Raw genomic sequence first — 23,890 nt, 5'->3', positions numbered from 1 at the left:
TGAAAGACCATACTTCTAGCCAGTTGATCTCCTTGTACAGTTTTTTTGTATGGTTTTTGCGTGTCTGAAGACTTTTTAAGTTCCTAGCTATTAGTGCTCCCTGGTAACTCTGAGATAAAGAGAGCTTGTACTTTACTGATCTGAAATGCCAGCCAACTCATTGATTTAATGGTCAGTAGCTTTCAAATGCCAGAAGCAGATTCTTCCTGATATGGTGCAGCTCTGTAGCAGAAATGGAGTTAAAGGCTCCAGAGGCACAAATGTAGAAAAGAACAAATATTTACCCTGAGTTGGACGGGAAGTGCGCTGGATTGAGATTTCTGCCCTTGCCACTTTAGGCCGTTGTTAGCTAATAAAAGGGATTGTTCTGACTCCAAAGCAGTTAATACCGTGCCAGTGGAAAACAGTGTGGAAGGGACTCTGGCTGGTTTTTGGGGGGGGGAGGGGGGCGGTGTTGTACTGTCTTCCAGGAGAGGAGAATTAAAAATTGTAGCAGACACTGAGAACTGTATTCCACTGAACTAAAATGAAAACTACATTGAATTTACTTGTGCTTCTTGCAAGTGATGTGCTGATTTGTTGCCATTATCCAAAAGGACGAATTGATTGTCAGGAGGGTTTATTTTCCCTGTGCAATGTTTCCTAGCTCCTCTGGACAAGGAGAGGCTTTGGTGGTGAACTTCATGTTCCCACTGGGATCCAGCCTGTGTTATGCAGTTATGGTTAGGGCTCTTACTGCTGTAGTGGTGTTCTCATCCTGAGCTGCAGAGGCAGGTTTTGGGAAGTGGCTGAGAAGCAGTGACTGAGCTCTGTGTTTCCAAGCTGCAGGGGCTGTGCCCTGGAGTTGGGAAATGCAGGTAAACTTACAATTTTCCTTTTCATCCTCAGTAATTCCTTATGCAGCCTCCAAATGATTCTTTAGGTGGATGCTGGTAACACACAGTATAATGTAATGATACCTCCCTTTTTCAGGACGTAGTACTTCAGAAGCAGTCTCTATATTTTGTCTTTCAGCCGTGCTTGGAAGTCAGCAGCCACAGTTAAACCAGAACACAACATTACCACTGATGGCAGTGATACTAAACTCCTTTTGTGGAGGTGGTGAAATAGTGCTGCGAGTGTCTGTAATGATTTCTTCTGAATATGCATTTAATTCCTTGAGAACTGGCCAACTCTGTTGGAAAGCAAAGCTCTTCATTGTGCAGCGTTGGTCTCACTGACTATCATACCTGTAATTCTTTGGAGGTCAGCTGCTGATAGTGTAACTCTTCAACACAAACCAAGCTCTTTGAACCACCCCTGTGTTCTGGAGAACAGGCTAGGAGAGTAAATGCTAAAAGAGTTTATCAAATGCCTTTCTTCTTTTAAAAAATTGTTAGGTGGCTTCAAATGCAAAGCAATGTACAGTGGAGGTACTTAAGGTTAGAAGATTAAATTGGAGGGTAAAGCAAACGATGGCTGATCTCTTAATTCAAGTTCAAACAAAAGGCACTTTGGGTGGCTCCCTGGACTTGTGATGAGCTTTGTGTAGAGGATCTCCAATCCCTAGAGCTCCTCTGCGAAGAGAGGGCAGCCATTTGTGAGTATTTTTGGGTATCCTAGCAGACATCCAAGTATACCAAGGAATAAACCAAGAGGTGTAGTATACAGAGGTGAGGGCTGTAGAGCTGCACTTCCTCCATCACAGCTGAAAACCACTAATATATGTGTGTATAAAGCTTCTGTCACTTGCGGCCTGTGGGCACAGAAACTATTCAGTGGGCCAGGAGACTGTGTTTTGGCTTATCTGATCACACTTGTACTTCATGACAGGCCCTTTCAATGCCCAGCTTTCTTCGCTAGGGTTGTTTGTGTGATCCGTCTTGTCCAGCCATGGCCTTTCTCCTGCCAAGGTGTTGACGGTATCCAGGATTACTTTGTAATTACTCGCTAATTAACTAAGCACCTCTTTGTTAGCTTATACCACAGCCTTGGGCAGGAAGAGAAGCTGCAACCAAGCCTGTCTTTTGAGACTGTCTTGAGTGTGGGGAGGGTGACAAGCAGCTACCCACAAGACCTTGGCAATGCTTCCAAGTGCTTTAAGGTGTGAAACAAAGATTCGGAGAAGGAGGTGCCACAGAAACTGTCGGAGAGCGATAGCACCAAGAAGGGGAAAAAATCACATGAGACCCTGGGGGTTAATGCTGGTAATAAATCAGTGCTGAGTGCAGGGAAACTTGGACTGGATGGTTGAGATTTGTTTCATGGCCTGCCCAGCCTTTCAGTCCAAAACCTTCCAATTAAAAAGCTAATGATGGCCTTGTCTCTCTGTTCAAGGAGCAAGAGAGAGAGAGATTGTGGTGACTGTGGGTTAGCATCCTCCTTAGCTGATACAGTATATTCAGCTTCCAGACTACCAAGGTGGAAAGGATCCCATTTGGGGGCAGCTGCAACTGCTTTAGTAGTAATTCTATTGCTTAAAAAAAGCCATGTGTGCAGCAGTTTTATGCCTGCTCTTAATAAACTATTAGTTGTTATTAGCTGAGTGCCTCAGTTGTTGTTCCAGATAATTTTATTTAAATAAAATTCCTTACAGTGTGGAATCGGCTGTAGAATTTGTTGCAAGACTTAGCAGATCTGTCCCAGCAGTCCTGTGATGTATGGCGTTGTAGTAAGCAGGCGCCCTGGAGAGTTTGCGTTCAGGCCAGACAGGGAATGCAGCCTGGCTGTGCATTCTGAAGCCCAGGTGCACTCCTCTGAACACAGGACTAGCAGAAGAGCAGCACTTGCAGCTGGGTAAATTGATTTTGTTTTCCAGCTGTGCATGATGTATTGTTTGAATATGCTGCTTTCTTTTCTGGTGGTTGGAAAGGGATTTGTCTTGTCATTTCCCCTACAACACTAGAAGAAAGCCTGGGCTAGCACCCATAGCTTTCAGTCTTTTAAAGACCTCACTTTGCAGATCACATGTGGAGACAGCATAAAACTGTGCTACTAGCCTGAAATTTGTGTGCTAGTAGCTCCATCCCCTTCTTAAAAGGAGCCAAACCTTTGTGGACACATCTTGACAGCAAAGCTGCATTGAAATACTTGCTTAATATTCATCCCCCAGCATAAACACAAGGAAGGAGTGTGCCTCGGTGGCTATGAACACTGCCTCCCTTTGAGCACGGTGGTGGTGTTCTGGATAGGCAGTGCTCCAGTGAATTCTTTCTTTGGTTGCTTAAGCCAGACCTTTCTCCTGTCAGAAAGGAGGCAAGCAGCACTGCTCTGGCTCAGTTACAGCTTCTCCGGGGCTGTTACACAAATATGGCAGTGTCCTGGCTGTGTCAGAAAGTTTACGCTCACCCACGGAAAGCAGGGCTGCGTGGAAGAGTGATTTAGCAAGGAGAGAAGTAAAGAGCATCTGGAAAGGTCAGACAAAGCTGGAATGTCACTGTCACAGCCACAAAGAGATAAAACTGCCCATTTATTTTTTTTAGTATCTGTCACTTATGTGGTTGTGGTAGCTTCGACATTTATGTTGCTAAAATTGCTCAGCAGCTAAAAGTGCCTTATGACTGTTTTCTTGCAGCAGAGCTCTTTAGATGCACTCCCAGCCATGTCACAGCACTGCTGCTTTCCAGGCAGAAGCTTTCTTTAAACTTAAAAATGGTGACTTACTGTCCTGCTTCCCCAGGTTTCAGGAATGTTGCCTGAGCCACTTTGGTACCAGAAAGGTATTGAATTTGGAAAGGACAGTGTGAAGAGGAAAGGGTATTGGCTGTCAGGAACAAAAGCAAAAGTTTGGGAGGTGCAAAGAGTGCCAGAGAGTGCGTGTGTCCATGCACATGTAATACAAGAAGAACCAAAGGTAGGTTTGCAGTTGAGAGGACTGGGACATAACTGGAAAGAGATAGCTGAAGATGGTATCTCATTAGAGCTTTGGCTGCAGGACCTCCAGCAATCACCTGGCTGTTGTGTTTAGTTAACTTGTGTGTGGGCAAGGGTTAATACAGTGAACTCTGAAGAAGCAGGGACTTTTCATGTCATGTCAGAAAAAGGGTGTGCATACCTGTTAAAATAGGTGTGCAGTTAGGCTTGTAGAGGTTACCCCAGCAGTAAACCTGCCTTGTATGCTGAGGCAGCAGAACAGTTAATCATATTTGCTTGCTTTTAGTAACATGTTATTCTTTTTATTATCTGACAGGTTATATTGTGGTAGAATGTGAAGGTCCTATTGTTCATACAGCACCCAGCACACAAATAGCAAGAGTTGATCTCGGTGTCAGGGATCTTGCTGATGAAGCTGGGTTGTAAAAAAAGGAAGCTACAAATCATAGTTAGATGGGAGCGGGGGCCACAGAGAGCAATTATGAGAAATGCATGCATGTACATGCAAACGCACACACGCTCCTTGATCAGGCATCCTCCATTGTGAACACTGAACAAGAGGCAGACCTGCAGGGGAGTCCTGGTGATCTGTTGCATCCAAAAATGAAATTAAGAGTACAATATATGGAAAGATCCAAGGGCCAAGAAACACAACTCTGTTTGCACCTCTTGTGCAGTTACCATAGAAAATTTATGGTGTGAGATTTGTATGAAGAAAATTCAGTTGATGGTATGTTTTTGTGCTATTATTTAACAGTAAGTAGTTTTCCAGCTCTGTGAAATTTCTGTAAGCCTCAAGATTAACAGAGTATTTGTTTCCTCGTCTTTGGGACAGGGAGTTAGAGGTAAGCGGGATGATAATCTCCAAGCTTCTGCGTCTGCAGGCAGCAAGGAAGCACATCTGCTGCCTCAGAGCAGTGGACTGAGGAGACGGTGCTTCCCACCTGGCAGTGCATTTCTGCCCTCCAAACTGTGGTGTGCCTCACCTCACCCCAGCAAACACAGGTGGGTTTGGGTTTTTTTTGTCTAGCTGCTCCCAGGGCTGGGCCTGTGCCAGAAAGATGGCTGGCTGCTCTCCGAAGCCCTTTCCACTGTCAAAAGCTTGTTTGCTAGTGACAGGCAGCACAGCAGGGCTTAGCGGCCACCCTGAGCTGATTGCCACCCCTAGCTGTGACTCAGGGTGTGGGGAGGAGTGGCTGTGTTGCCCAGAAGGTGGATGGGGTGAGTGGGTGGTTTCAGTAGGTTTCCTAGAATAACAAAAACGATCCTGTGTAGATGCATGAAGCCAAGTCAGTAAAAATTGCTCCAAACAAGACTGCCAGGATTGCAAGACACAGCGGACAGCAAAAATTTCAGCTCTCCATTCTTCCCTTGCTCCCCCTGACTTTCCTGCCACATTTCTCCAGCCTCCTCCTATCTGTCTGTCCAATCTCCGTCCCATTTACTACTTTGAAGTAAGAAGAGATTTTACTCCTGTGCAGTATATGCAGCAAATACAATATAAAGCTGTTTTCTGATTATTATGTTTTGATGGATGTTGCTTTGGGTTGGTCTGTGGAGAATATAGTTTGTGAATCTCATTGCAATTATTAAAAGCATTCATAATCCTGCTTTCTTGTAAAATGGCCTAATGCATCCACACTGGGCTGCTGGTTGTTGTCATTCCCATACGCTGTTGTGCTGCTTATGGTATTATGCTTCCTGGAGTTTGTGTAGGACCTGAAGGGTGCCTTGAGAAAATGTCTGCACATCTGGGAGTTGTGTAGTGGGAACTTCATGTGCTCTGTCTATTAACCCTTCATGGTCCGTGTCCTTGAGGAGATGAGGTGTCAGCTCTGCCACTGATGGCTAATGACAATGTTTTGCAGAGTCATCTCACTTCAGCATGTCTGAGGCTGTGATGTGGTGGAGATGGCTCCAGCAGAGAAGTTGGAGTGGTGGCTCTGGGACTTCCTTTTCCACTAAGCCCTAGGTGATTCTTGCAGCAATAAAAATAATCTCACTGATCTGGTTATCCTGCCAGGCTTTATAATAATGCAAAGTTTAGAAGATTTGTGGTTTGCTTTTAATTTCATCTGTGTTTCTTAGAAATGTAGACCTGGTCACCCTCTTCCATCCTCAAAACATGCAAAGAGATGCCCAGTTGAGCTATACCAGGATTATCCATGATTTAAAGCAGAACTTTATGATCTGTTTTAGGCTGATGGAAAACAAACCCAAAATGGCTTCAGAGAAGTCATACAAGAAAGAAAAGTGCAGCCTGGTGGCCTGTGAGTTAGACCTCAGGCTTCCTCCTCAATTCAACATGGATTTTGTAATGTGACCCAGGACCAGTAGGTATCTTGCTTTGGTCTGCTTTCCAAATATGAGAAGGAGGTTCACGGGCACCCACAACCTTCCTGACATAACTTGCTTTTATACTCTGATATGTGATGATGATGTAGCATTTGAAAGCATCTCTGCTCTCATTTGCCCCTCTAGAGGAGTGAAGGAGCCTCGCTGCAAAAGGCAGCCAAATAAATGAACCTGTTCTCACATAATACAGCACTGGCAGTGGAATGAAAAAAGTAGCGCAAAAGGATGTACTTCAGGATACAGGGCCCATTTTCAAATAAAACCGCTCTTATTTGAAAAAAAACCCCCACTTTTATTTCTCAGGAGAATAACAATAAAAAGCAATAAAAGGTGCTTAATGACTTATTATTTTTTTAAAGCTTCTAAATCTGGAAGGAAACCAGGCCATCTTGAAAAAAGAGATCCCAGACTTTCGCAATACATGCATCTGTCCAAAGGGCCATTGCCATGAAAGTATTTACAGCTGCACTGTTATCCTGCTCCATCCCACAGCCCCAGTGGAGAGCAAGGCCAGAGCACAGCAGTGGGAAGCTTGGCAGCTGCTGAACAATGCTTTTTCCAAGGAAAGATTCTGCTATGCTGTTTGTAGTTGTGCAAGCATGAATGCGAGTAGGTTATTAAAGGAAGCCCAGCTTCCAGACAGATAAGAACAAGCCCTGATGCTCTTTGCCATTTGGGGTAATCTTTCTTTTGAAATCCTGTGCATGGTGTAAGCAGTGGTGAAGCATTTCTAAATTTCTGGCATGCCATGCTTCAGTATCAGCTGAGTCCATTCTGCTGTGGTTCCCCAACAGCCTAAGATGGCATGACTGCTGTGGTCTACTCCACCCTCCTGCCTGGGCCATGTATGCCCAATTTTCTCTTGCAGAGGCTTGTTAAACTTTGCTAAACTGCCTCCATGCACTACTGAGCGGAACACTAGCCTTACCAAAGAAAGTTAAGAGTTCTTTGCTGGGTCAGTGAGTTGAATTGGCTCCGGGAGCACATCTGGGAGAGGGAGGGAAGAAAGACCTCCTTTCCTTGTGTAGCACTGAGCTTTTGGAGCTGCTCATTTTTTGAGCTATTTAACGAGTGATTGAGGGGTTATCAGTTTGTACAAAGGAAGGATTTACTTGGTGTCCTGTTCAAACACTGTGAAATGCATTCATTAGCACTTGGACAAACTTGTCTGCCTTAAAAGAACTAGTTGCAACCATTTACTCTTCAAACAGTACTTCTGTGTCAAACAGCTTCTGCATCTCCAGGTTGGGGTCTTTGATTCACCTATTTAAGATCATGCCACACTGAAGTGTCTGAGGTGTTTTGTATTTGCTTTTTGTGTTTTGACCATTGAATGGTAGCACTTTTCTCTTTCAGACACATTCCCGTGGTGCTCTTTTGAGATAATCCCTACTATCACATCTCTTGGATGAGATGGTCTCTTCCCTGTCAGTGCCCCACATGCCCATTGTTCCAAACATGGGCTGACAGATTGCAACCACAGAAAATGTGTCTTGTCATCAGTTGTGGTGAAATTCATTTCTCTCATATGAGAGATCCTCTTATCCTGACCACTTGAGGTCAGAAGGCATTTCCAAAAAGAGTTTTGTTTAGCCTGAATGCTGCTGGCTGTGTTGTAGTTTGGACCTCAGTCCCTCCTGCACTTCAGACTCATATTATTATTCCAGTGGTGGTGCACGATATCACTAATTACAGAGTGGCTGTGATTTCTATCATTGAGGTGGCTGCAATGATCCTTCTGCCAGAGGCTCTCAAACAGTAGGAGTCTGGGACTGTGCTAGACAGTAGTGTCACTAAGTAATGCATACTTTTATCCTTTCTAGGACCTGCACTTTTGCTGAGACAGGTGGTAGCACTGTTATTCAGAAAGCATTTAGTCCTCCACGTTATCGGGGAGGGAAGGTGGGACAGTCACGAAGGGAAGGGAGGTCTGCTTAGCAGCAAGTTGGTGAGAACGGAGGCAGCAGGACAGACACTACTGGGATGTGTTTTATGTGGCTGAGATGCTCAGCATGCTGTCCCTCAGTCTAAGGGCTGCAGTGTTTGCTGGGGATGGAGTAGACCAGAGGCAGTGGGCCATAGAATAATGGTCCTTTTTTTCTCAAGCACATGTCTAGAGACTAGAAGATCTGGACTGCTGTTTTCTGTTCTCCTTCATATTATGTTAAGATGTGTCATCTAACACCACTGGAGTCCTTAGCAATCTGAGCACTTTAGCATGCCTTAAAATTAGTTTCAGGGTATTTTAAACCAAACACAAAATGTAGGAGCCTCTCCAGAAAATCAGACGTGATGGAGCCATGAAGTGACTGTCTCTCTCAAACTCCCTCTGTCATAGGAACACCCTGCAACTTCTTTGGACATTTAGGTACTAACGCTTGTGCTCCACAAGGACAGTGGGTGGAAAGATGATAACCAGCATTTGAATCTGTGTCATGGTGCCTAGCAGCACTGCTTTGGTTCTGAACTGTTGTTTGGCTTCTGGGAAGATTACTGACTGCTTTTTTTTTTTTCTTTCTTTCTTTCTTTCTTTCCTGTGTTTTAGACATTTACAGCATGGTGTAATTCTCACCTCCGCAAGGCTGGGACACAGATTGAGAACATAGAGGAAGATTTCAGGGATGGTCTTAAACTCATGTTACTTCTGGAAGTCATTTCAGGTGAGAGAGGTTCTGTGTGGTGCTCTCAAGTGTCCTAAGCATCTCCGTTCTGAAATCTGTCCTCCCCCTTTCTCACAGAAGAGGGACAGCAAGGGCTGTAATGCTGCAGATTTTGCTGGAATATAAGAACAGCTGCTTTCTGATTCAGAACAAATTTCTCCCTAACCAAATATCTTGTCTCCAGCAGTGACCATTAATGTGCTTTTGGAATGTACTCCAAGCCTCATGGCCTGTGCAGGCTGCCCATTGCATTCCTGCTCCTGCCTCTCGGCTTTCCTTTGCCCGTCAGGAATGCACAGCCTCCTGTGAAGGCTCAGGCAATGGCTCTTACTGCTTGGCAGGGCTGACGAAGCAGCTCTGGGAAGAGTGTGGGAATGCTGCACTGGCAAATCATACCAAAGCCACATGACAGTGGGAATAGGAAAAAAGTTATTGGAAGAGGGGAGTCAAACCAGTAAATCTTCTGTGTTGTTCAGTTTCGGCTGTGACTGAAGTTTTTCCATTCTAGTTTCAATCTGAGCTCAGTTCTCAAGCCTTCAGGGAAAAAAAAAATCCCAAAGAAAAGCAAAATCCCAGAAAACCCAGTCTGAAATAAAACCAGTGGCATGAACAAGTTAGGTCAGATTTGTTTTCACTCCTTATCACAAAAGTCCCACTACTTGACAGATATCTCCCAGGGATTATTTCATATAAGCAGTAATCCCTACTGATGTGCTGATGAAATAAATACCTTAATAAAGTATTGTGGGAGGCACTGAGGGGGGGATAAGACTGTATGTATGAAACTGGGGTTGTATGCTCACAGACTTTCTTTTGATGGCTTTTGAGCCAGTAATACCAACACAGTGACTTGTATTCCTGACCTTCTTGGTACGTTTTCCAATAAAATTGCCATGATAGAAGCACTCAAACTGCCTTCCCCTTCCCCGATGCTGTCAGTATATGTGTTTTTCAGAATTTATGAATATAGGATAAAATCTCAGGGTTTTTGCTCATGCTGGTGGCTTGGAGGGATCAGAGTTCAAAATATTATCAGAGCTTTGCAGCATGCACATTGCTTCTGCAGTGCCTGTAAGAAATGAGGTAGCAGAGTCCTATTAGTTTATTTTCTGTATTTATGTTCCCTTGCAGAAGAGGGGCTGCAGCCTGGAAGCTGGGGCAGATGGGCCTTGATGGCTTAGTTTCTCATTGCCTAACTGGAAGATAGGGGAGAGAAGCATGAATAGGGGAGGGCAGATGAGGCTTGGCGCTAAAGCAGGGGGTCTTATGTCTCACGCTGCTTGATTTCCTTGACTCATCTCCCACTCTTCCTCTCCTGTTGTCCCCTTGGGAGCCCACTGGCAGGGCCTGTTGGACACCACTCAGTTTGGGAAGAAGCCAAAGGCTTCTGAGTGCACTGGTGGTGTGGGCATGGCATTTACCCATCTGCTGCGGCGCGGCTCTGTGCCCACAGCCTGCCGCTAGATGACCAGTGGGCAAAGGCGTGGGGAGCAGCTGTGGGCTGCATCCCACCAGAGGCCACGGTCCTTCACACACTAGGGACTGAGCATCCTTTCCTTAGAGCCAGCAGAAGCTAGAACCGCAGTTCTAGGTACAGAGGCAAAAGAGGAGAAATTTAGCACAGTCCTTTTTCCCCCCATTTCGTTTCCATCATTGGTGGTTCGGTTTCCAGTTGTGAGCCCCGCTGCTCTTGTGGAGCTTTCTTCCAGCTGCTGGCCTCGCTAGTAGCCCCTTTGGCCAGTAGCTGGGGAAGCAGCAGCCCAGCCCAGGAGCAGCGTGGGGTAAGGGGTCTCCTTCTGGCTGGCAAGGGCTCGCGGGTGTGTTCCTGCCACGGTTCCCACTGATCACCTGCCAAAAGGGTGACTCTCCGGATGGCTCTAGGCCTCCAGTTCCAGCTTCTGGCCTTTCCTTTCAGCTCTTGGCTCACTCCGCACCTTCCTCTTCCTGTATTTTGGGGGGCTGCAGAGCTGCTGATGGGGAATTTGGTGCGGGCAGGGGTGCTCTGTGGCAGGCTGGTCTTTTCCTCTAACCCAGAGGGTGATGACCATAAGAGCCTTCAGCCATGAGAGCGCCAAGAGCCCTGCAGAGCCGAGTGCCTCCTCAGCCGGGCTGTGTGGGAGTGAGGGGGTGCTGTCTCCTTCTGCCCCCGCCGCAGGGGTGGCTGCCGTGGGGGGAAGGATGGAGCCTGCCGCAGGGAAGCTGCTGGAGACCCTAGGGCTGGAGAGGGGCTGTGCCACTGGGGCTGTGGGAGACCCGTTTCCCCCAGCCACTGTGCAGGGGACAGTCCTGGGACTTCCTCGTTGCGAGTCCTCTCCCGCTGGCCTCTGTGGTGAGAAGTAACAGTTGCCCCCCCCCCACCCCAAAATTGCCCCAAAAGATACACTTTCATTTTTCACCGCATGCATTTCCTTCCCCTGACAAAGCTGTGTTAAAAATACTACTACAAGACTGAAAAAAGGCTAGGCTTACATTTAGTACTTTGAAAATGAAGTTATAAGGCTTTTATCCCCCCCCCCCCCCCAACAGAAGGAATGACTAATTGAAATTTTTCCTAAACAAATTTGCTGTAAACAACTTCTGTGCCAACACTTCCTTACATTGTTTGGCTTTTAAAGTACAGCCTTGGGCTACTACATGAGAATCAGAGAATGGAAGTGAGTAGACCATTTTCATTGTCCCAGCTGGGAGAAGTACTGAGCAATAAAGCAATGATGCAAATAGCTGAAAGTAGAACATATTTCTAGCAGGCTTCCCTTTTAACAGTCCACATCATTAATAATGTATAGCATGGAACCAGATGAAGCTTTTCTCTGGAAATCTAAATTTGTAATAAAGTCCAAGTCTGAAGGAAATAGCCATCAGGTTTTGGGACTTAAGTTCTCGGAAAAATGATTCTGAAACAAATATCCTATTGTGGTATTTGAGAGAGGGAGACTGCAGTTTTGCAATCACCATCAATTGCTTGAGGATCACATTGCTGTTAGAGGGAACAATCCTGCCCTCCCCAGCCCCAGGGAGAGCAGTTCAGATGCTCTCCCTTGTGTTAGCAATACACATGCAGCCACAAGGTGAATTGGATCAGCTTGCTGTTCCAGCTGAAACCTAATCGCTTGTCTTTATTTTTCTTTTTGCAAGGCTAGTTTACAGTCACATGAACTGAAGAAAATGGTTATTTTTTAGCTGGCTCAACCCATTTGTTGACATTTGGCAACATAAGTCTGCTTAGGTCTATTGTGAAACTATATGTAAAAATGTAATTGTGAAACTGTTACAAAAAATGCTTCCACTTTTATTTAGAATGACTAGCATTATCCAAATAGAAAAGGAAAGCTACATGCCATGATTTGTACTTGAGGCTCCATTAAAGCAAAAGAGATTTTTTTTTAATCCTAGGATGGAGGTAGTACCATAAATACATCTTTTTACTTAAATTGTCAGACATCAGTGTTTCATTTTGAAAGTGAATCTGGTTTTATCCTTAAGCTTGAGAGCTAATGACACTAGCCTACAGTAATCACTGAAACACTTTTAAAGGATTTTCATTTTCAGACTTTTTTTCTTTGTAGGGCATGGCTATGGAGATAATCTATGTTTCTCCCTTTTAGCTTTTCCTCCCTCCTTTGTTAGGAAACAAGCCATCCAGTTTTAGTATGGAAAAGAGTTCTTTAAAAAGTACTTTTCTTTCTCACCCTTAAGCCTCAAATAAAGGTTTTGAGTCAGCTCGCATGAACTTAAATATTGAGGTTCAAGATATAGCAGGAGACTTTTGGAACTGAATAGGTCAGGTGAGTAATTACTTGCCTAGACTTGCCCATTTGATCTCTTTTTAATTGTCTCATACCTTTTTTCTCAAAGTGCAAAACCTGCTTGCATTTTGTTTAGATCTTTTTTGTATTCTGGAACTTGTGATCTGAAAGTGCTGTTCTGTTTGCTTTTTGGTGTTGTGTGGTTCACAGGTGTTGTGGTTTAACCCCAGCCAGCAGCTAAGCACCATGCAGCTGCTCACTTGCTTCCCCCCCACCCAGTGGGATGGGGAGAGAAGGGAGGGAAGTAAAACTCGTGGGCTGAGATAAGAACAGTTTAATAGGACAGAAAGGAAGAAAACAATAATTTTAATAAAATGACAATAATAGTAATAAAAGGATTGGAATATACAAAACAAGTGATGCACAATGCAATTGCTCACCACTCACTGACCGATGCCCAGTTAGTTCCTGAGCAGTGATCTGCCCCCCCCAGCCAACTCCCCCCAGTTTATATACTGGGCATGACATCCCATGGTATGGAATACCCCTTTGGCCAGTCTGGGTCAGCTGCCCTGGCTGTGTCCCCTCCCAATCTCTTGTGCCCCTCCAGCCTTCTTGCTGGCTGGGCATGAGAAGCTAAAAAATCCTTGACTTGGTATAAACGCTACTTAGCAACAACTGAAAACATCAGTGTGTTATCAACATTATTCTCATACTAAATTCAAAACACAACACTATACCAGCTAATAGAAGATTAACTCTATCCCAGCCAAAACCAGGACAACAGGTGGTTCCTGATGTCCTGTCTAATTCTATTTCTAGCAGAGGTTCCTTTGAAAGTCCACTTGCCTGCCCAAGCTTTAATTTCTTTATTCTGTGTGTTGGGTTAGTGTTAGTAAAAGTAGGCTGTGAGCATAATTGCAGGCAGCCTGTCAAGAAAGGCATGACTGCATTTAATGCAACCCTTTCAAATAAATAAGGTCAAGAAAGTGCTTTTCCAAATCTTCCAGCTTTGTTCCAGTCAGGAGCTGGTGTTTGCCCTAAGTCTCATTTCTGTCAGAGATTTACCTGCTCTTACCTCAGAGCTAGGCTGCTTACCTCTCTCTGCCTCGTTATAAACATTTAAAATGCATATCACTGTGCACACCATTGCATGGAGTTAGAAATACATCAAACATGTAATGGAAAGGAGTTGAGATGACAGTCCTTACAGTTATAAAGCCACTTGCCAAATAATTGATTTTATTTCCTGATGCAGGCAGTTGTGGCCATTCAGTGAAGAGACTAGAGAGGTAGGAGGTCTGTATCCTGGCTAGGGAAAAGAAAAGGCAGGATACAGGATCAGCCTCATATTTGACTGTAGGGAGTTCCAAGAAGGAGACTTTTGCTTTGTAAATTGGGTGTTGTAAATGCTGGAGGGAAGCTCCTCACCTGTCTTTGTGAAGGAGGGAAGTTTGTGCCATTTCCAGGCATCGTTATCTGAGGTTAATGGTGCGGAGGTTAGTTCCACTGCCTGGGTCAGTGTGGTTTTGAAGGACTTTTTCACCTCTGATACAAACCTGCTGTGGAAAGGACTCAGTGCTGATAGTTCCTCTGTTATTAAATTACCTGCAACAAAAAGATACTCTTCTGTCTGATTCTTTCTCGGGGTACTTAATGGTGAGTGTGGCTGTCCTGCCTTCACTGTCAAGAAAGGATGCAGGGAGGTCTACCCTCTGCCTGGCTGAGCAGCAGGAGCCACCACTGTGGGGAAACACCCACCAGGGAAGAAAGGGTTCAGAATTGTTATCTAATACTCTTCTTTTCCCTCTTTTCTTATTAGGTGAACGTTTAGCTAAGCCTGAAAGAGGCAAAATGCGAGTGCACAAGATCTCCAATGTGAACAAGGCCTTGGATTTCATTGCCAGCAAAGGAGTCAAACTAGTATCTATTGGAGCAGAAGGTAAAGAAACCAGCTGATTTGTCTGGGCCCAAGCTGTGCTTAGCCTTTGCCTTTCTCTCACAGCTGCATGTCATTTCTCTTTGCGCCTTCCTAGCCCTACTATGCCCTTGTAGAATAAGCTGTGGAGGAAAAAGGGGATATATTAGGCCTTTACTCTGGAATTAAATCCTTCTTTTACACCAAGCTGCCAAACCTGATTCCCACTTGGGCTTACTGGTCAGGTCCACCTATTTTTCTCCTGGTTCTCATGAGTTAAGGAAAACATTGAGCAGCAGTAGAAACAAATTAATTGAGAAGTTTCTTTCTTGAATGAAGAAAAGTCTCAACTGAAGCATAGCAGCTGCTTGTATTTAGCTTGTTGCAGAGCTGCTGCGAAAAATCCCCTATTGCTGTAGGACATGCCATGGGTCAAAGCCAAGTGCAGGTCCCAGCACAGGTCAAGGATGCCAAAGGCTCCAATTTTCAGAGCTTCTGGGCTTCTTGTTGTGCATCCCAGAAAGCTGGGTGCTCTGGCTGGAAGCCTGTGTATCGTTGTGTAGAGACCATTGTAGACAGCACCAGGGATGCCCTCAAGATGAACTGGCAGACCATGCAGACAGCAGGGAGTTGTGTAGGATTTTTGTCTTTTTAGCAAAGATGGTGGGTGTTTTGCAGATCTGTCACTCAAGACCCAGAAGGGCTTGCAAGTTAGTAAGATAATTTGCTCTTTTATAAACCTTAACGACTTGTCATCTTAGCCAGACTGTGTTGCCATGACACTTGTGTTCCTCTGCTCTGGACCTGTGTGTGTCCTGCCTCGGGACTCATGTTGTCACTGCTGTGGAGACACTCTGCTTCTGTGGTATTTCTAGGTTTGTCTTTACAGTGACCATGGAAAATGAGGGAGGTTGTTATCTCCATCTTACAAATGGAAATATGTGGTTTCTTCAAGGAAACTCATGACAGAGCCAGGAAATGAGCCCATGATACAGTCCTGGATGAGCATTCCTCCTACGGGAGAGTCATGGGGCTGCTGGACTGAGCCCTGCCTGTCCTTAGCCCAGGAGGTCAGAGCAGTGTTGGCATCCTGTCCCCAGTTTTGGCCTTTCAGGCTTGTTCTTGGGGACATCTCCAAGACATGTGCCCATCCTGTGGTCCACTTGTTCTGTGTCAGATCAGGCAGAATACCTCAGCCACTGCAGGTGCTTATGTTTGCCTTACCGAGATCTTTACCTCAATGTGCTGCTTTAACTTTGTGGAGGCTTTGGAACAATTTGAAACTAGTGTCCAGGGACTTTGCAGACACTTATTCACTGGGTTCGGTATTTAAGAGCAAAATGCAAGGGGTGAATGGCTCAATGATATTGATATTTTGCCTGCAAAACTTTTCAATTTTCTCAGCTTTTCCCACATGAGCAACCTGAGGCAGTTGCTGGCCCTGAGTACTGTTGATGTAGCACAAATGCATATCTAAGGTCATTTTGTGCCCTTACTAAAAAGACTGGTACATGCAGTGTCTGATACAGTAGTCCATAACTATATGGGACCCTATCTTCCTTGCTCTATTCCCTTTTTTTTTTCCCTGGTTCTGCTCTCCCTGGCACTAGTTTGCCTTCTCCTCTCCTTCCACTGGATTTTTCTTTTTTGATTTCTGCTCCTGAATCAGCTGTGACTGTACCCTCACAGCACGTAGAAGTCATTTGCAAGTAAAATGGACTGTGACCAAAGATCTCCAGGGCCCAGTTATTCAGTATGGATTCATAGCAGTTACCCTGTTCAGAAACAGGCTGTGAGGTGGCCATTTTGTGACAGAAGCCATGATTTATATCAGTCTGAATGGTGATCCTGACCTTCCCTGCCAAATGTTCCTGCCTCTCCTTTGTCCTGGGGCCCATGCAGCTACATGGTGAACCCATATGAGTTTCTTTATACTACCAAAGGTAGCATGGCACTGAAGTTTGGACCAAGGTTAGCTTTGATTTTTATACAGGGTGCTTGGGCCCATGCTGTGATGCCAGCTCAGGCCATGTAAGTGTGATCACAGCTTGGGCTCCCCTAGCCCCACACCTGCCCGTGCACCCAGACCGAGCCCAAGCCACTCTGGTTGTCACCCTGAAACATAACCTGCTGCAGGGGCTTCTGCCTGGTCCATCCAGGTGCTTGGTGTACAGTAAATTATACATCAGCTATGAAAATGGACATTTACTTCGAACAGCACAGCAGTAACTTTGTCCATGGAAGGGATTATAAACCTTTCTAGAGCATGAATTTTAAGGGCTTACTTTCAGACTTTAAGAAGACATCACGCAGCAGCAAAGTAGAAGATAAAAGCTGATGAGGCAGTCATAACACCGCACCAAGAAAATGAGTTGTAAATGCCTCAGTCAGGTTGGACTGATCTAGGAAGTTTTGCAGGTGGCTTTTCTCCCAGAGGAGAAAACCACCATCCAGCAGCAGCGTGGTGGTACTGGCTAGGGCAGCACTCCTCACCTTGAGGTGGCTTGCTCCATCTCTGGGTATCTGCTGGGCAGCAGGGTTCCGTGTGAAGCGTCTGCAGCCCAGCTGTGGTTCTCTGTATACGTTAGACAAATGGCATTGGACATCAATGTCCTGACTTTATTTTATTATTTTTTGTGGTTAAAAGATAAACTTCAGAAAGAGTCCCAAGGAGATTCTCAGGTTGGCTTAAGCCTTGTGAAACCTTGTGTTTAATCAGAGTTAGAGCCAGCAAAAATGTTTTCATGGCATTTATCTCACATTTCATCAAATAAAGATCCCTCTCTGCTGTTTACAAGCCAAGCTCTGCAGTGGTGTCCCAGTGAACAAGAACCAGAGTTGAAGACAACTTCCTACACACAGCATGAGTGCAGGATATATTCCATGTTAGCCAGCGTCCACAAGATCAAAGCAGCTGTGGCATAGAGCAGATCTGTGTAAATCTGGATCAAGGAACGCTCTAGCCTGGTGCAGCTTCTAAATAGTTTTTCATCTGCTTTTAAATCTCACTGTCATCTGACACCTCAGAAGCCTTCTTTTGCTGTAATAGATTCCATACTGGTGTCAAATGCTCCTGGGATGTAACAGATTGAATAGGTCAAGTATGTGACCCTAAGACTGTTTTATTTGCACCTCTAATCTGCATAGAAAGTTGCTGCTTAGACAGATGTGGCTCAGTTCAGCATAAAGATAACTTTGGATGAGCTGTTCCCTATTCTCACCTGTGCAAGTGAAAGGAGAAATAAAGCTTAGAGATTTCAACAATTGCAGAAGTCCCATCTGAGCAAAACATCTGCTGAAGCATCAGGCAGAGCAAGCATACATTTGACAGTGGAAAGAGGGTGAAAATAAGGTCTCTGCAAGTCAGTGAGTGAAACATAGCATTATATTTGTCCCTATCTCCTGCCCACGCACAATTAGGGAGTTGAGATGTACACCCCCATCAACAATGCCAGCCATCTGTCCTAAGTATGGCTGGACCATCATTAGCAACATGCTTTCTGAAGACAGGGGCATGGATGCTTGTCTTGCTTTATTTGGCTTTTGTTAGGATAGACAAAATGCAGAGCAGCCTTTATTTTGTCACCACTGTTGCTCTATGTCTCCGATTCCCAGATCATAACACTATCCTGCCAGTTGTTCATCCCCTGCAACTCCTTCTCTCCATGGGGTAACCAGAGGCTGTGCTCTCATGGGCAACTCAGAAGTAGCTAGCGGGGATAACAGTTTCTGTAGCATTGACTCTGCTTCTAACTACCCAGGCCAGGGTAGAAAAATAAGCTTAATCATTTTTGCATTTTTCAAAATGAGTTCATGCATTTAAAAAAGGTGATGGCATTTTAAAAGCCACATTATGTAGCCAGCCGGTCTTGCTCCTAAGGACTGAATATTTGTCAGGCCCTTAACTGGCTGTCAGACAAATGGATGAGAGTACTGTAGTTTTTGCGTATTTTGTTCATGGTATTTGTTACAATAATGGGAGCTGGGTGGAAGCATATTTACCAGTGCAAAAAATTTATTTCCAGTGGATGCAGATGCCTCACCAGCTTTAGCCAGCAACTGATCCACCCCCAAGTTGAATGTAAATCACATTAATAACATGCACTTGCTGCTGCTGTTCATATAACAGCTGCTGGTAGTGGAAGAAGTGCAAACAGTTGCAGAGGTCCTGCCTGGGAAGAGCACTGGGAAAGCACAGTCAGGCAGAAGATACTGTCTGATTATTAGCCTTTTAATATGTGAACTGCTTTCACATTACTAAGCCTTAATTATATCAGTGGGGAGCAAACCTACAGTATCTTTAATTAAAGATCAGATTGTTCTAGCTTCATAGTGTTAACGTTCAACTTTTTAACAGTACCTGTGGAGTTTCTTTCTCTTCATCACCAGGAAGCAGAAGGCTTCATGCAAACCTGTTTTGCAACCATGTTTTTTACTTTTGTTTCTTGACTATGTTCCACTATATTAGAAAGAGACTGGCAGCAGCTGAAGGGATCCTAAAGGAAAAGGAGGTTGGCATTGGGGAATGCAGGGGTGGAAAACCAAGTGAGTGAGGGCCAAAGAGCATATGGCCTTTCTGATCAGGCTGGCTGACTTTGTAACCAGGTTGCCGGGAGAATTTTTTTAGCTCTAGAAATGAAAAATGCTTGCCCGCTTCTAACAAATAATAATGCTTTTGTCAACTCTATTTAAAAAAAAAAAAAAGTACTGGGTATGGTATTATTGGTTAAATCTGCATCCTGGGATGGGTCACTCACTAATCTCACTGACATCAGTATCTGCTTGGTAGGTGGTGGGTTTTCTCTGTCTCAAGAAAAAGTAAAATGATATGTAGAGATGAAGTGGTGGAAATATTCTGGGCTTCTTCCAGAGCAGCTTTGCTTTGGTGCACTGCTAAGGAAGAATCAGACATGGGAGCAGGGAGCACACATCTTCCCTTTTAAATGAGTAATGCAATGAACAGGGCTGGGGAGAAGAGATGCTTTCCACCTTAACTCCACTAGCTAACTTTATAAAACTGGAATTTGAGAACATGACCAGAGCATAGTGCTGAGTTCTAATGCCATTAGCAACTTAACGCCATCTGGTTTTATGTAAGTATCTTGACCTTTATTTCCAATTAAAATCCATGGAACAGTAATATTAATTACCTGTTTAAGCTCACTGATTGATTTATTAGTGTTCATAAAGCATTTTCAACATTGAAGTATTGCCATCAGATTTTAATCTAGTCCATTAAAATAAAGAGCTCAATTTAGTTTCAGATCTTAAATATATCCTAGGGTCCTCCTGCCAACTGCTGTGGTTTTTACAAGCATTGGGGTTTTTTGCTTTTTGAAAATCCCCATAAAGATCTATCCCATGAATAAAACAAACAAGCTGAAAACACAGATGCTTTCTTTTATATTTTAGCTGTAGTATCTCAGGTATTTGTAACAATAGTAAGCATTTTCCTTTAGGTTGATTGTGGTGCTTTATTGGAGGGGTAAAGAATGCAAAAAGTGCAGAACTGAATATACTTGCCATCACATGACATTTTTATACATCAGCCTAGCAGACAACCCCTGACCCCAAAATACCTATAAAAAATTCATTTGTGAGAAAACTGTCAACAGACAAACATAGTTTTTTTCATGCCAGCAACAGTAACTGTAGTTCTTTTGTACTACAGTGAAAAGTTGTTGGCTATTTAATTCTGGGCAAACTGATGCCCCACCAAGATATCTGTTTGTATTCTTAAGTGCAGAAAGGAGTGGACACAGGGGTTTACTACAGTAGAACAAGGTGACGTGTCTTGTTTTCTATCTTTTAAACCTGTAAATCCCTAAGGCAGACGTATGTCAAAGCACACTGGAGATTATCCTTCTGATTTACACTGGAAGTTGCATGCACTACATGTATTGCTAAATCACAGTTTCTGAAACAATGTGTTTCGGGTGTGTGCTACTTGTCTGTTGTTTTTTACTATACTGAGGTTCACATTTTGAAAATTTTTCATAAGAGGAAAAACTTTTCTTAATGGCTTAAAAGGAAAATTTCAAATATTGTTACTTTTGTGACAGGATCCAGATAGGTGGCAGTTGCCTATACTGCAAATTTCCACTTGCCCCAGAGCATGATGTGTTCCTCCTGGGCAGCTTTGTGGAAGCAGTGGCACAGAGGTGTCTACAGCAGTACAAAAATGGTTTCTGGCAGCCTTGTTAGGACTTGAATTATTCTACATGCAAACAGCAGGTTAATTCTAACCCTTTTCTTCCTGGAAATACTCTCGTAACTTGTCAGTTGTTTGTGAAAGATCTTTCTGCCATGCAGGAACCTGCCAGAGAATGAGTAGGAGAAGGCAGCTCAGCTAGTTTCACTATCCAAAAAAGTGAAGGCTGTAAATTTTATAAACTATATATATAGTTTGTGCAGAATTTTTGTAGGTGCTGAGGATCAGCACTTGAGACCCAGCTGCTCACCATTTGGACTGTTTGGCACTAATCTATACATGGTGGAAACCTCTTTCTGGGCCAGCATCCCGCCCAGCACCTCCCCCCAGAATCTTGATCCCCCATCCTAAACAGATTATACCTCACACAAACAAGCAGTCGCTTTCTAAAAACTTCAAGTTGTTGACCCTTGCTGATATATATTGTGGAGTCCAATGAGCAATAAAGCACAATCTGCTTAACATCTTAGTTTATGTTATGGGCTGGTCAGCATGAGTCTTTGCTTCCTCTTCAAGTGGGATGCATTTACTTTGAGGAATGCTCTGTTGTGTCTTTTGGCAATTATATGACTGAAAGAAGTCCTATACAGGCAGTCTGGCATATTTAGGCTTGTTTTAAATTAAAATGTTGATTTTTCTTGGTGACACGACAAAACCAGCTGTCAGAGCTTATCTGCATGGGAAGTATTACTAGTTTTTCTGATATAATTACGCTGGGGCAGTTATATAAGACATATCAGAGTAAGAGAGGAAGGCTTTTCTTTTTCCCAGTTTGGCTTATATGACTTCTAAGTGATTGGAATTAAACCTAAGAAGGTGTTTCTAGACCCCTGTGGGGAATTACACTGATCTAAATTGGTACTTATTCCTGGTCTTTTGGATCATCGGTGTCTGTTTTATGCTCAGTATTATACTGGAAAAGAACCAGTCTGATTACAGGGTACTACTGGGCAAGACTGTGCTGTATCAGCAGAGCATCTGGGGAGGCAGGGAAGAACAGTTTTCAGCTGGAATTTCAGTTCTCCTATCTGCAAAAGAGAGTGCTCCCCAATGCTCCTGTTTTTACTAGGATTTCCACTTGCAACTTGATGCCTTCTATGTCTTCTCTTTCTACCTTTTTTCCATAGAAATCGTGGATGGCAATGTTAAAATGACTCTTGGAATGATCTGGACCATCATCCTTCGTTTTGCCATTCAAGATATCTCAGTTGAAGGTAAATCTTAGTTCTTTCCAGCCACTGCTCAACAATGAACAACCGGGGTAACTAAATGGCTTTGCCACTTAAAAGGCCCAGAATGTGCTCTTAGGTGAGTCACTGGAAGATCCTAGGGAGCTACCCTTCTCAAGCTGCCCTGTCATCTCACTGACATTTCTGGCCAGGTTCAGGTATACTGAGAAGAGTTTTTCACATCCTCTTCTTCTAAGAGATGTTAAGAGCAGCTCAAAACGATAGCTAAGCCAGAAAGCCAACTTTGATGTTGGAATCTATTGCATTTCTTGCAGGCTGATTCAGTGACTAGCACTGACAGTGGACGTATCTTTTACAAGTCCTACAAAATTCTCCTCTCTAATTCCAAAAAGCTATCTCCTTATTACAGAACCTCATTAAGAAAATATTAGTAACAAAACTATCCTAGTAGACTCTTCCAAACAAGGAATTTTCTGGCAAGTGAAATTAAATAAAGCACAATTCAGGGCAGTCTGTACCAAAGAGGAGTTGGTGATGTTTTGCTAGCATATGCTTCAGAAACTCCTGCTTTCTAAGAAGATAAGTTAATTGGGCTGTTTTCTTTCTTTCTCTAGAGACATCTGCTAAAGAAGGACTTTTGTTATGGTGTCAGAGGAAGACAGCCCCCTACAAAAATGTAAACATCCAGAACTTCCATATCAGGTGAGTTGCAAGAACTTAGTTTTACAATCTGTGTTACTTTCATATGTCTCTTGGCATATTCAGAAATGTTCCTGACAGACCTACCAAGGCAATGCAGGTGCATGTTAGACAGTAACAGTGTAGTCTAGAGAGACACCTATGAAATTAAAGGCAGAGGTTATAATAGGATCCAAGTACCTACATCCCAAATCCTCATTCTGGTTACAACTGCTGCTTTCGTAAAGTTCTGCAGAACATTAAGTCTTCTGAGAGCAGCATGTGTGCCATGGGCTAAGCAAGACAGTTTTTGCTCTGTGAAAACTCAGAACACTGTAGGAGCCATGAAATTAGGCTGTACCAGAAGCTTTGTAGTATGGCAAAGTTGGGAAGGGGTGAGAGGTTTTCTTGCTCTGCTCTTAATGTTTCCAAATTGGCAGATGTTCCAGTGAAGATTCTGCATAATAGTGCTTTTTCCAGCACATCTTGAAGAGCTGTATGAACCATATAAATGTAAAGCACTTTTCTGAGAGCTTAAGTGCCATCCATGCTACTCAGTACTATAGTGGAGTTAGCTATGGGCATCTACCTTTCCCTATGGAATGCACTTGTTTCTCCTTTAGGGCTTGTATCTACACCTTTTTTTAACCTTGAGCTCTAGACCTGTCCTTGCATGCTCCACAGGACATGCGCAGAGTTCAGCACAGAGAACTGGCAAAAAGGAGGTGCCGATGCAAAGGGCAAGTCCTAATCACAGTGGATTTTTGTAGAGATTGAAAGAAATCTTTATTGTAGTCTCATGCAGGTACAAGACATGTCTCCTGCCCAGCACTTACAGAAGCACTGTTAGCTAGAAACTAAACCAGAATTAGTCGTCCTGCTGTCTTGGTGCCTTCCCTCATGCTCATGCCCGTCACTGTGTCTCTCCCTGGCTGAGCACTGTTCATTGTGCTCTCTTCTGTCTCTCTTGTAGTTGGAAGGACGGCCTTGGTTTCTGCGCTTTAATTCATAGACACCGTCCAGAGCTCATCGACTACGGGAAGCTACGAAAGGTACAACTCAATTTGTTTGTCAGACCAGATGCTTGGCTCCTTGGAAGTAAAGAGAGAGAAGAATTAGCCTGATAAATGTAATTGGAGAACTTCAGCACAAGCTGGCAGTTGCAGGACTGAGGGGAAGGAAGGAGGGATGAATCAGTACATTCAGGCTTCTTAGTGAAGCGTGAACTTAATGAGCTTCCTGCTTGACTTTCCCTGCTTTCAGACTGCCTTACGAGACAC

The 23,890-nt window shown here is 44.1% G+C and overlaps 1 protein-coding gene across 7 annotated transcripts in view; it reads left to right on the top strand.

The window, feature by feature from the left end:
* Nucleotides 1-23,890, top strand: part of ACTN1 (actinin alpha 1) — a 92,548-nt gene that overhangs the window by 35,200 nt on the left and 33,458 nt on the right. For 6 of the 7 annotated variants that reach the window (XM_075030478.1, XM_075030476.1, XM_075030473.1 and 3 more), the window contains exons 2-6: nt 8,753-8,867; nt 14,436-14,555; nt 21,870-21,956; nt 22,547-22,634; nt 23,584-23,662. In XM_075030478.1, the coding sequence (XP_074886579.1) occupies nt 8,753-8,867; nt 14,436-14,555; nt 21,870-21,956; nt 22,547-22,634; nt 23,584-23,662 (489 nt within the window). The remainder of the gene's footprint in view (nt 1-8,752; nt 8,868-14,435; nt 14,556-21,869; nt 21,957-22,546; nt 22,635-23,583; nt 23,663-23,890) is intronic. The other variant, XM_075030474.1, reaches the window with a different exon arrangement.

This window comes from Buteo buteo, chromosome 6 (assembly GCF_964188355.1).
Source record: "Buteo buteo chromosome 6, bButBut1.hap1.1, whole genome shotgun sequence".
Classification (NCBI taxonomy): domain Eukaryota; kingdom Metazoa; phylum Chordata; class Aves; order Accipitriformes; family Accipitridae; genus Buteo; species Buteo buteo.
The sequence above is the reverse complement of the archived record's forward strand: the minus strand, read 5'-3'. Positions and strand labels throughout refer to the sequence as shown.